General features: G+C 50.3%; 1 protein-coding gene across 8 annotated transcripts in view; it reads left to right on the plus strand.

The window, feature by feature from the left end:
- AATF (apoptosis antagonizing transcription factor) overlaps window positions 1–13,308 on the plus strand; it is a 62,342-nt gene that overhangs the window by 45,380 nt on the left and 3,654 nt on the right. For 3 of the 8 annotated variants that reach the window (XR_015703481.1, XR_015703482.1, XR_015703484.1), the window contains 2 exons: window positions 10,940–11,113; window positions 13,086–13,198. Coding sequence is in view for 3 of the 8 variants with exons in the window: in XM_087751921.1 (XP_087608047.1) it covers window positions 10,940–11,125 (186 nt within the window). In the remaining 5 variants the exon portion in view is untranslated. Of the gene's footprint in view, window positions 1–10,939; window positions 12,076–13,085; window positions 13,199–13,308 lie in introns of those variants that run through there. The other 5 variants (XR_015703483.1, XM_087751920.1, XM_087751919.1 and 2 more) reach the window with 3 other exon arrangements.

Consider the following 13,308-nt stretch of genomic DNA (forward strand, 5'->3'; position numbering starts at 1 on the left):
TGTGTTCCTGGGAAGAAGATCTGCGTGTGGATTTTGGTTTTGTTATATCTCTCTGTCAGCTTTGATATATAGATCTTCAGATCTCTGGACTGTACGTGTGTGTGGAACAGAGACTAAGCACAGACACTTTAAAAAAAGGTATAATATCAAATTACTGCTAAGTTTGATGAACATCATTATTTCACCTCTGGAGGATGGTAACTTGCAGGAGAGACGTTCTTTAAGGACACAGATGTTTGGTCCAAACACCTTTATCTCCCACGACAACTCAGGTTATTCTGACAGGTAAAACAAGATTGTGCAAATATGCAACAGTGATCTAATCAGCTGGAACAACAGCAATATTTTAACTGGCGCTACCTTTTAACAGCATCATTAAGGGCTCTCATTACTCTTTTATTAGAGGCTCACTCTATTTCTTATCAGATTACAGAATGAACATAACTCATGGCACTGATTTGATCTCTTGTTAAAGAGGATTACAGCTTTGCATTAACTTGGATTGACACGGTTTATAATTTGCTGTTGATACACATGCTGGCGGTGTCGCATGTTTGACCCCCTCCCCACAGCACCGCTGAGGAAAAGGACACCCATACATCATCATTAAAGATGGCACCCAGCGCAGAAACGGGAGGCAAAAGGAGGCTTTTCTGCAGTAAAGTCAGGCAGGACAAAAGAGACGTGTTCTCAAGCGCAAGCTGAAATTCTCACCAGGGGTTTCTAACTGGGTGAACGTGGGGGAGATTATATCGGCTTTCAGATAGGTTGCTTTTTACCTCGGCAAATGGTTCTTCATTACGGAGGAGGACTTTGCATCCGTTATGAGCCAAATTAGAGGGAAGAAGATGGCTGTAATGGGTCTGTGTCAAACCATGCAGTTCCACCCGCAACAGGAGGCACAGAAACTTTTCCAGGAGTTGGGGAAATTTCCCCTGCTCTTCTCAGACCTCTCAACATTGTCATTGTCACCAGTTAGTGGACTGGTCCCTGCCCTTTGATCAAACACCACCATGGTGGTGTTAGTTTAGCCAGATAACCTGTTTGCCCGTGGTGGAAAAGTTATCTTATTGTCATGTCCCTGGTTTATAGGAACCCCAAGCGAATGGGGCTTCAAGCTGGGGTGCATGTCCCTGTTGTGGCTCCCTTCTTCCAGCTCCTGTGTACTGCCCCTCCATCGTAGCGCTGATCACAGTACAGTTCCTCTGCTTTTTTTTTCCCTTTTTTTCTTTTTTTCAGTATGTGGTCAAGTGCTGACCAGGTATTTCCAGTGCACTGTACTTAGCATTACTATATAGGTACCTGCATGTATATACATACGTATATAAACAGTGTCTCCACACCTGTGGTGATATGTTTTGTGTGTGACTTTGGAAGAACTGGGCTCAGGGCAGGAATCACTGAAATCCCACGGCCAAGTGCAAGAAATTAAGCCCGTGACTCCAGCAGTGCCGTTGGCCTCAGGTCATGCTTGGTAGAAGAGCATCCAGCCCACTCTTGTTCTTGCACGAGCAGACCAGTGCCTGCTGGGAAGCTGAATTAAGAGAGATTATCCAGCTGCCAGTGAGGTTTGCATTAGAACATTTCCCTTGCATTCAGCCAGGACGTTGTGTGTTTTCCCAATCAGCATTCTCACTCTTGGAGTGCTTTAGAATCATAGAATCGTTTAGGTTGGAAAAGACCTTTAAGATCATCAAGTCCAGCCGTTAACCCAGCACTGCCAAGGCCACCACTAAACCACGTCCCTAAGCACCACAACTCCCTGTCTTTTAAATACCTCCAGGGATGGGGACTCAGCCCCTGCCCTGGGCAGCCTGTGCCAATGCCTGACAGCCCTTTTGGTGAAGAGGTTTTTCCTAATATCCAACCTAAACTTCCCCTGGCGCAGCTTGAGGCCGTTCCCTCTCGTCCCATCGCTTGTTACTGGGGAGCAGAGACTGACCCCCCCGGCTCCAGCCTCCTTTCAGGCAGTTGCAGAGAGCGATGAGGGCTCCCCTCAGCCTCCTCTTCTCCAGGCTGAGCCCCCCCAGCTCCCCCAGCCGCTCCTCCCCAGCCTTGTGCTCCAGCCCCTGCCCCAGCCTCGCTGCCCTGCTCTGGCCACGCTCCAGCCCCTCCATGGCCTTCTTGGGGTGAGGGGCCCAGCGCTGAGCACAGGATTTGAGGGGCGGCCTCATCAGTGCCGAGTACAGGGGGACGATCCCTGCCCTGGTCCTGCTGGCCACACTGTTCCTGACCCAAGCCAGGATGCCATTGGCCTCCCTTATCTAGGGAGGAGTTTTACAGGGAACAAGGGAGACTTAAAGAGGAGTATTTGGCTCAATGAAGTTGCGTTGTTTTTCATTTTTGTATTTCGATAGCATATCGGACTGCAGTTACACTAAAGTGCATCTGACATGAGCAAAAATGGCATAGTGTTTTTTCCAATATACTTTTTCGTTGCGGATGGTAAACATCCAGAACTAAAACAAGACAAATGTCACAGTGTGTCTTGCTGCAAGCAGAGGGGGGTGCATAGTAGGAAATCCTGGTATTAAAAGATTAATTTACTTATATAACATAAGAGTTTAATATTTTTTTAAAAATTTAAAAAGTTGGTGAGATACCAGCTTTTAACTCAGCTCACTTTGTACTTTGGGTATTAAAACACCATGAGACTAGATTAACGGAGGAATTTGGGCTCTGCGGTTGTCAATCCAGTGCATTCACCACGACAGAAGTCCCTGAAAGGAGGCAAAGCCCTTCTTTCTGGAACAACTGAACCAGCCGCTTCTGTGCTGCGTGGCACAAACCTCGGGTGACTGTGGCGGCGTGAGAAAAATTATTCTAAGTTTATGTAGACACAGCCTGGAAGAAAGGCTGTGCTGCTTCGAATTGGTGGCATTTTGGGAAACAAAGGGAGTAGTACTAACGTGCGGGGCAGTCTCTCGGAGTGTGCAGGGCTCTGATGTTTTGCAGAAAACGGGTGTTTCTGGCAGGAGGCTGTGGGTGGGAGGGCAGGCTGCCTGCCTGGGCTCCGTGCCTTCTGGAAGAGCCCCCTGGTACGGCAGGGACCCTCTGGGGTCCCTCGGGGAGATGGAGGGGCTCTCCCTGGGGAGGTGATGTGTGTGTACCCTGCTGCACACCCTCAGCTGTACTGGGAACTGAGAAAAAAGCACGTCTTGGCCTGTGAAACTAAACCTGTTGGTCCCGAGGCACCGTGGCTTCGGTATCATTCTGCCCTTTGTGTGTTGTTTTGTTCAGTGGATTTTTATCCCCCTAACCTTTGGCTTAGCCTTAGGAGTCAGCTCATGCAGATGCAGTTAAGTATCCCATATCGCTTTTAACCGTAGTTGTTAGAAGGGTTGGTATTTGAACAAGGAGTTTTTGTATGTTTTGAAGCTGGCAGTAGTGAAGTGGTGTACGTGACCCGGGTTAGTGCCAATGGGCTGAAATCATCGTGTCCCAACATTTGGTGTTTGACATCCCTAGTAAGAAGACAGACGCCTCTGTTATGGAAATTTCCTTTTTAAAGGGAAAAAAAAATAACCTGTTAAGAGCTGCGAGATGATTTGTCGTCTTTTCTTTGTGAGACAATTTGTCTTCTCCTGCATCAAATCTGTTATAAAACAGGCAAGCTGTGAAAGAGGGAAATCATCCTAGGAATATGGGATGCTAAGGTACACAAAGAATGGTCCCCTCCGTGCGGCTCTGTGCGCGTCGGCGCAGGGCACTTGCATATGCAGCATTACAGTGGCTGCTCTGCTCAAATACCCATCTAAAAACAGAGACTGAGAAAGCAAGATTTTATGAATTTCATGGGGAAATGAAAGCTGCTGGAAAGCATGCCAGCGGAGCAAGCTGGAGGTTTCTGAACCTCCCTGTGTTTCGCTACTTCTCCAGCCACTTGTCCGCATCTTTGATGCTTTGTGCTGTAAAAGCTCATAGGAAAATGTGAATGCTATTGGGACGAGAATCAGGATGAGAGAGATGCCATCGCTGCTCCTGTTAATGCTGTCCTGAGCTCGAGGCTGGTCAGCAGGCAGCTGGCTGTGTGCTGCTGTAAGGGGGAAATGTTCAGAATTGGTGACAGGGATGGCAGGTCTGAACCCCCGGGTCTGGTTAGGTTTGGGGGACGGTACCCTGAGCAGCAGTCCTCCTAGCTCTCTGCTGTCCTCCCGCTCCCCATCCCCAGATCCAGCCTCACAAAATGTGCAGAGTCCCTTTGTTTAGGGCAAGAACCAGCTTTCTGAAATATTTATAAATCTTGTGCCTGGTCTCATGAGACAAACCAGAGGTCACATGTCACCTTTCATAATTTAAAGCCGTGGGGCTAAAAGCATTTGCACAGACTTGAAGGACCCAATCCTGACCTGCCTGAGCGAGAGGGAATTGCGGCAGACCTTTCTGAATCTCCTTCAAGCGCTGGGCACGGTGATGAGAGCCGTCTGGCTGTGTAATTTATAGCCAGAGTTGTGCGCTCCGGTTTTGGGCCACGGCGGCGAAGCGAGTGAGAGAGTGCCATCTCGTGGGCCTGCCTTCCCGGCCAGCGCCACGCTGCCCGCACCGCACCGCACCGCACCGCACGCCGGACACCCAGCAGCTCTCTGCTCTGCATTTCAGGCCCCTCGCCTTAAAAGACACGGGTATTTTAATTCTGCTTCGATGATTGCCGCTGCTCGTTTTGCTCCGCGTCATCGACCGTAGCGTGGGTTTGTTGCTGCGGAAATAGCGGAGTGGGGAACGCATGTTGGAAGGTGTGCGAATAGAGAGCCAAATCCCACACCCCACGTGCTGATTTAGGGTAATGCCTTTGCTAGAAATTGAGAAATAAAGGGCTTCAGCTTGTTTCATCTCCCTGGGTACCTGCTCTGCTTGCTGGGCACCTAGTAATCCGAATTTCACACTGGTGGACAAAGGATTCCTTAGGATCCAGACAGAAAGTTTCCCAAGAAAACGATCAACCATCTGTTCCACAGCCAGCTTCAGTTTTTATCAGGGGGCGTGTGTTTTTCATCCTCCCTTTATTCATGGGTGTTCATGCTGTATCTTCCACCAGTTTTTGTGAATTAAAAATTCATTGTTCCCGGTGGAGGATGTCAGTAGGAATGGGGTAGGTATAGTTATTTCAGTACTGCTTGGGGCATATTCTAAATTATATATATATATTTTTTTTTTTTTTCCCCTGGAAGAAGAGAAGTAGTAAAAGGTACATGGGAAAAGGCAGAGAAATTTGTTGGAGGGTATTTTTACTAAAACAGCACAGCAGTGACTCATGCAGTATTGCTGTATTAATAACACTGAAAAAACCCCACCAAAACCTGCGTTTTCCCCCTTAATATTGTTCTTCTACTAGTTTACAGAGCTATATTTTAAAAAAAGAAGTAACATGACTATAATTACAGGAAATAGTACAGCATTATCTGTTCTCCCCTCCCGTGTGCAGGTATGTATTTGTTTTCCCCTTTGTATATTTGGTGGAATAGTGCTACTGCAGATGGGCAGAGTAGATTTCTGGGGAACTGTTAGCAGTTTTTATGATTTATATTTTGACGATTCATATATTTATCAAAGGTGCTACTGCTATTAATATTCACCCAGGGCACTCCTGCCCTCTGTGTGCGTGTTTCCTTGCTCTCTTTTGCAAGGATTTTGCCTCTACAATGTGCATAGTAGCAATACCTGGGATTTGGGGGGTGGTAGAGTCCACTGATCGGTTAGCACACAAAGCTCACTGTCTGAAGTAGCTGTTCCTTTTATTTAATTTTTTAAAACAATGTTGTTGATGTGGAATCACCAGTTGGTACGGTGGGGAGCTGGTCGGCATTTCTGCAGTGCCGTGGAGCGGGGGCTGCGCAGGGGGCTCGGGTTGAGCCAGGCCTTGGCACCTCTTCGGTGCGCAGCCGGATCCTTTGTCTGCAAAGCGCGCGTCGCAGCGTCGCGGCGGGGGCTCCCTGCAGCCGGGAGCCTGGCTGCGACCGTGCCAAGGGCTGCGCAAGTGTTAAGCTGCGAATGGGAAGACAGTCAAGCTGCTGGCTTGGGGCTTGCGCGGGGAATGCCCTCCCCGGGGTCCGCAACGTGGCTGGGGCGGTGAGCGGTGCAGGGGCATCCCTTCCTTGCTCTTCCCACAAAACCAGCGGAGCCACAACCGAGTTGCAAATTGCAGCGAAACCAGGATTCTTCCAACCCCGCAGGGGCACGGTGAGCAGAATAAAACGTCTCCCTCGCGTATACCTTTTGTCTCAGACTGCTGGTGCGTTGAAAGAAAGGGCTGCGCAAACTTTCTAGGTGCCTGTGAGCGGCTGGGGAGTGGGCCCTGGGGCTGGGCAGGGGTGGGCGCCTGGGCACCGCGCTCCCTCTGCACCGAGCACCTGTGCCGTCCTCTGCCTCGGGAGTCAGCGCCGAAGAAATGCATAAATAATTAAGCCAAGGTACTTACACACACATGTTTTATGGCAAATGGCTGTGTGGTTCGTGATCATTTTTTCCAGAAACAGGTTTTATGATAATACAGTAAAAATATTAAATTAGAAAATGCCTCACTAAGGGTGATAAAACCTTACTACAGTGGAAATAGGTAATTATCCCCTCTACAGCCTAAATGACAGTTTAAAAGAAATAAAAATGTTAGTGCTCATTACTTGCTTTTGTAGGTTGCAATAAAGGGTAAGTTAAATTTTAATTCAAGGAAGACCCCTGTATCGACCTGCTTCTTCCACACTCTCTACCTGAGGTGTAAGTACTGTTAATTACTCACATAGGTTATTCCTCAGCACATTGCTAAGACCAGTACCTCTTTGTGCTAAAGTCACCTTTCCTTCAGCTGGAGGTGGTGGACTTGCAGCGGGGTGGGTTGTTTCAACTCAGTGGCTCAAGTCTGATGTTTAATATATGTGGGTGGAGGAGAGAAATTTTATATTTTTTAACCAAAATCCAAGTTCATTATGCGTAGCCTTAAGGGGGCTGAAAGTATTAAAATCCACACTTACCCTGGTGAATTGAAACAGAGACAAGGTTAAACCTGGAGGATTGATGAGTTTTACTCTCTGCATAGTTAAATCCTGCTGAGGGGAGATGCTGTAGAAGAAAGGTAGCCTAGATGATGTGAAGAGGAAAAAAAGGCTGGGTTGTTGTTTTTTTTTTTTTCGCAGGGTGAAATATTTGTTCTGTTTTGAGGATGGTGGGGTTACCTGATTTCCCTCCTTCTCCCGTCACGCTCTGCCAGGGTGTCTGCCCATGCTGCGTTAGGATCCAAAGAGCTCCACTGGAATTCTTACTCAGCAGCGGTTGCCGGCGTTGCGCCTGGCAGGACGGGGGCTGCGCGGGCGCTGGGCTCGGCGCCGCAGGGCCGGCTCGCCTGCGGCTGCGGGTGCAACCCTTCTTTCCACCCGTGAAACCTCGGGTGCAAATGTTGGAGTCCGTCAGTGCTGGCAGCATTTCCCTGCTGGGGAAGACAAATTCCTGCTTGAAGTCTCCCTGGGCCCTGCTCGCTTGAAAAATGACTGTTTGTTTAAAATCTGTAGGATTGGAGCAAATTCAGCATTGATCCCTGAACTCTCGTACCCATCAGAAGACTATCAAAAAACAAAAATGAAGACAAAAACCTGAGGACACTGGTTCTCCACCAGTGGGAAAGGCCACGGCAGGCTGCAAAGAAACATTGCTTTTGGCTTTTGCCTGCTCGCCGGGAGAAGACACAAACTCTTGCTGTCCTTGGCTTGTTTCTCTGGGTTCTCCCAGAACGTGCACATTATAGTTGAACTTCCTTACATTACGGGGGACTGTAAAAAAAAAAAGGATGAATGTATAAGAAGAGAAGGGCGTACGTAGAGAAAGTGCAGACGGGAGCCCCTTTGCGCAGTGGAGGTGGTGGTTGGGAGCAAGTCCCCTTTCAATTTTGCAAAATGCCTTCGAGGCCTGTTTGGCAAGCAGGCGGCGGAGCCGGAAGGTTTGAAGCCTCTTACGTGTGAGTGAGGCTTGTGGGCAAAAATAAAAGTAGTTTCTGTTGCTCACTGGCACCAGGGTGTGGAAGAGGAGCAGGAGAGGACCTGCGTGCGGTTTACTGTGAGTGTGTGCAGCGGTCAGCCTGACCAGGGTCTGCCTGGGAGGGGACTCGTGCCCCTGGCAGCGCTTACACAGGCTCCAAAAGAGGATTTCTTCATCCCAGTCTTTTGCATTGCCCGAGTGACTCCGCGGCCAGCGGAGAGCGTGGGTTTATAACCAGGACAAAGAATATCCCCACGCTGGGCAGTTTCTGTCGGTGGAGGGCAGCGGAGCCATCTGCAGTGGGAGCAGTGGATCCTCCCAAGCAACAGCCGTGTCCGCAGAGCCACGGACAAAGATCTGAAATGGTGTTTAGGTCGGCTGTGCAAAAATCTGTGGGAGAGCGTGCAGAGCGCAGGAAACGTGTGGAGGCCACGTTGTTCCTTAGCAAAGCATGAAGGGATGGGAGTGAGTCCGTGTGCGAGAGCTGGGTGTTATTTAATAGCTGAGAATCGAACTGGGCTGGTTAGTGCTGGTGCCCAGCACGTCCATTAAAACGAACAAACGGCAGGAGCTGCGCAGACAGAGGCTTCGAGCCCTGAGCTGGGGCACCAGCAGCATCCTGCGGTGGAAGAGAAAATGGAAACAATCCCTAGGAGAGGAGCCGCGAGACCCTGCTGGCTGCTGGCAGGGTTCTTCTTTGCAGCGATGCTTTCCTCGGGCACAAGAGTGAACGGGCTGGAGTCCGTCGCCGTCAGCTGCCCGAGGCCTGGCGTGGCTCCCGCTACTGCGCCTGCGGACTGGAAACCAGCAAAGCGGGTGCGTTTGGTATTGTCGTTTCTCTTCCTTAGATTGTTTTCCTCAGTGCAATTAAGTCACCATATTTAAAACGAGGCATATACCAGGGAGAAAGAAGGACATCGGTGATGTTTCGTTGAAAGCACCCAAGCCGCTCAGCCTCCTCTGACAGGAGCAAGCTGCGAGTGTTTGTCAGCTTTGCCCACCTGAGTGTGAAATGATCTTCTATCAAAACACCGGTTTCAGCATTTCCCTCTCTGCTCCCGCCACGTGAACCCCGCTGCCGACAGGAACCGCTGCGCGCTGCCCGGGAATTGCACCGAGGCCGCAGCACGAGTGGAAACATTTGCTCAGTGTGGTGACGGGGTCTGAGCCCAGCCGGCGAAGCAAGGCTGCAGGGCCGCCGTTGTCGGAGGACTAAATAGCATCGCTCTGCATTTTCCTTCCGATCACTTGACAGAGCCTTAAAGTCGCGATGCCCTTGTGGGCAGTGGTGCCGCTTGCCGTCTGATTTCTCAGCTGAAACAGCAAAAGCGAGTTACTTTTATCTGTTAATAGTCAGGAAAGATGGAAAATGCTGTAGGCTTGGTAAGGCATTCCTCTCCCTCCTCCTTTTTTTCTTTCAAGTGCCAAAGTTTTCAGCTTTTCAAGTATCAGTTCTGTTTTCTGAAAGTGTTGTGATTTTGTGTTTGTGTTAAACTTACCAAAACTTGCGTGCACGCTCCTGATTTAACACAGAAATGGCAGCTGTGGTTTCGTAGTCTCGGCTGAGCTTGGCACACAAAACACGGCGTCGACCATTTTGTTAGGTAAGGAGAGGCGTCCCCCACCACAGACTCGTTTGCTGAGGGTAGAGCAGCTGATTGGTTAATTAGCCTCTAAATTAAAATTAATTTAAGAGATGTGGCCCTGTGAATTAGAATGGTTTCTTGTCTCAGTGGTCCATGCACGTCTGTCCAGCCTCCTGCATTGCTGTTCCTCGTCTTCCTCGGAATAAGGGCTGGCGTTTTTCTGCCGTCGCTGTTAAACACTTAGAAGTTCCTTCTTTCAGGAGGCTGACAGGTGACTTTCTCCAGTGGAAGTGTCTGCAAGAAGCAGACAGCGTTCAAACAGTTGCCATCTTTTATTGATCTGCGAAGGAGCACGGCATCGAAGCAGCCCCTAGCGAGAGTGGTCCCTGTTGTGGTCTTAATTGAGGAGGCAGCCAAAATCACGGTATTGCTGTCAGGTCTGAATTTCATCATTTGATGCCATGTTTCAGTCGTTCTTGAGCAGTGGAGAAGTCTCTTTTCTCTGCCTGTCTCACCAGTTTTCCTGGCCCGGCTTCTGCAGCAGCTGCTTTCCCTGGCGCTGGCCCTGATGAACCAGGGAGACGCCGGCCCACGGCGATGGGATCGTTTGGTCGTTGCTCCGGCGCCCCGGCGGTTGTTAGCGTGCTCTGAAGGAAAAATCCCGTCCTCCGTGTAACCAGCGCTCCGCTCTGCCTGTGCCGTCTTCTTCCAGCAGGCTGTTGCCTTAGAAAGTGCCTATGTAGAAAATAAGGCTCTCCCGATGCCTTATCCTTGATTTCCAGAAACACGTGATTTATAAAAACGCTCTCTCCTTTCCCCTCTCTCTCTTCTCAGGTTACTTTGGTTTTAAAATTAAAGATAAATAACACCAGCCCACTTATTTTTTTTTTTTAAAAAGGGAAACTTGCTCCTGTTATCAGAATTGCTGCATATGTGATATTAATTGGAATCTTGTTGCTGGGTCATTTTCATTGTTTCTCAAGTACCGTCAAGTCCAAGAAAATGTATGAAAACTAAATTACAGTCCCACGTAGGCTGTCTGATTGAATCCTCCTTATGGCTCTGCGGTCTCATACATCCTATTAAAATATTCAATCTTGTTTTCTTACTTGAAGAGCCTGCCTGTAAAGGGCAAACTTATAGCAAACCTCATTCTCTAGAGATAGGGTATCCAGCCACACTGAAATATTTACATATTTCTGTACTGCGTGTGATTGGTCTTATGCAAGTTCTCCCCTTTGCTTGGATTTATTAATAAAGATTGTTGAATGCATTTTTAATTATACAAGGCCTTTTCATTTTAAGGAGTGGATGGTTTTGCTGGCAGCCTCTTGCTTCCATTTTGACCTTGAAAAGTAACTTTTCCCCCTCCTCTTTCCTCTTTTCCCCAGGACGGAGCTTTATCGTTCGCTGTTTGGAAAAATCACAAATCCCGAAGAACCCGAGCAGAATTAGGATCAAGCCTCCGTGCCAGGACCGACCGCCCCAGCAGGCTCCGCACCCCGGCCCGGCCAGCGCACGAGGGTGCCGCTCCCTGCGCTGGTGCCAGGTCTCTCCAGCTGCTGGTTTGTTGCTAAAAAACCTCACAGAAGGAGCATCAAATGCGGTCACTGTTAAATCAGGCGGGCTCAGACAGGAGAGCGGGGGGTAGACATTTAGCTGGGCTAAACGCCCTCCCGTCTAGCTTTCAAATGAACTCTGCCTCCTCCCAAAGCCAATCCATTTTTAACTATTCTCTTTAAATTCCGGACCTTGATTTTGCAAGCCGCTCAGCACGGCAGAGCGTTCTGCCGGGGGAGGGACGCACGGTTCAGACAGCAGGGCCCACCGCCCCCCCGCAGTCGGGTCACCCACGCTTGTGTTAAATCCGTAGAGGATTTTATTTGGGGGATGGGGGGGTGTTTTAAGCGTGCTGTTCTGGTCGTTGGCTGCATATCTGGAATGGGTGACTATTTTTCAGCGAGTCAAGAGGATTTAAATTTCATTTACATAATTAACATGGCCTTAAAACAGAGAAAAGGTGCTCTGCCTTGCAGCCAGCCAGAGCTCCCAGTTCACACTCCGGTTTCTGAATGAGCGCTCGCTGCACACGGGGACATTGGCTGACTGGCGACGAGCACAACACGGGGCCGCGTCGGGGGGTATTTCTGCCATTAGAACGTCCTGGTGAATTTGTCAGTCCAGCATTGATCCTGTACACTTAATTATTTCTGCTGATCGTGACTCTGAGCCGTCCTGTCTTCATGACACAGTTAAAAGTTGCCAGCACGAACGTAAAACTGGCCGGAGGAGCTGACTCACCTGAGGGGTTTGTGGGGTTTTTATATCCACAGCTCAGAAGCTGGAAATTAAAGCCCCGTAAGGGGAATTCGCTAACCTGCCGTGATCACTCTGAAACGAGGTTATCTTGTGTAAATAATACCTGCATACGTAAGTGTGTGAGGGGGCCGTGGCTTGCGACCGCATGAACTGCGCTGCCTTTTTTTCGTGTTTTGCGCGATCCGATTAAAACACTTTGTAAACTGACTGTCCAAGCGTGATCGGTGCAGAAAAGGCACCGGGCGATCGCGGCCGCTCGTAGCCCCACCAGCACACCGTTATTTAACTGGCGTCTTAACCTCGCGCAGAGCCAGAGCTGCGCGAGCAGCGAGCAGCCAAAACACGGAGGGAGTTTTAAAGGTGGCGAGGCAGGAGCGCTGGGGCTGGGGACTTCTCGTGCCGCTGGAGCTCACCCCCGGCAGTCCCTGGGCCTGGCAGGGGCTCCAGGCCCGCTCCGGCTTGGGACAGCCGGTTCCCAGGGATCGGGGCCCCTCTCCCCACCAGGTCCCGCTCGTGACCTGGGGAGGCTTCTGCCTCCCGTGGGCGCAGCAGCGCCGAGCGGCGCTGCTTCCCCGCCTTCCGCCGGGCACGGGGCGGCTGCTGCAGCCGCTCGGCAGCGGCTGAGCGGTGGGTGCTGCGGTGGTGACACCCAGCACTCCTCACGAAACTGTAAAGCCTTGCAATGGCATGTATGCTTTTGTTCACCAACTGAAAAGCCCCATTTCCAACCTTCGTAGGAAAACAAGAAGGGGTTGGGTTGGGTTGGGTTGGGTTGGGTTGGGTTGGGTTGGGTTGGGTTGGGTTTGGTTTGGTTTGGTTTTCCCCCCTGCATAAGTTACAGCTTACCAGCTTTTCAGCGGGCAACTAAATTTTACTTTTTAAATTATTTTTTTTTTACAAAAAATAAAAATACATTCCATTTTTAAGTCTGTAACAGGTAAGAGCAGAGGGAGGGAAGCCCCCCCCCACGACCCGTGCAGGAGCAGAGATCGCACCTCGTGTCTCCACGCGGCGCTTACCCCTTCCCTCTGCTCCCGCCGTGCCGCTCTCCCGGTCCTGCCCCTGCTTGAACCGGGATGCGTCGCAGCAGAGTTCTAGCCCTTTTTTGGTGGTGGTTTTTCCCTTTTTCTCTGTAGCTGCATTGTTGCACATCACTGTGTCCCCGGAGCTGTCTGCAGAGCTGATACTAATTAATCATTTTGCACCTCATCATTACAGATATAAGTCTCCCTTCTAGTCACCGGCTTCCCGTAACCTGCGTTGTGTGGAGCAGAGTCCACCGCACCGAGGGAGCACGCGCTCAGCTGCAGCCGTGGCTCGCGCAGCAGTTGGTGCGTGAAAGCAGGAGCAGAGCGCGCCCGCGCACGGGCACAGTTCTGGCCGAATGCCGCCAGCCCCGCGCACGGTAGCCCGGGGACGACCCCGAGCAGGGTGGTGTGAG

This window comes from Nipponia nippon, unplaced genomic scaffold (genome assembly GCF_047370975.1).
Source record: "Nipponia nippon isolate SJK-2023a ecotype South Korea unplaced genomic scaffold, ASM4737097v1 scaffold_15, whole genome shotgun sequence".
Lineage (NCBI taxonomy): Eukaryota > Metazoa > Chordata > Aves > Pelecaniformes > Threskiornithidae > Nipponia > Nipponia nippon.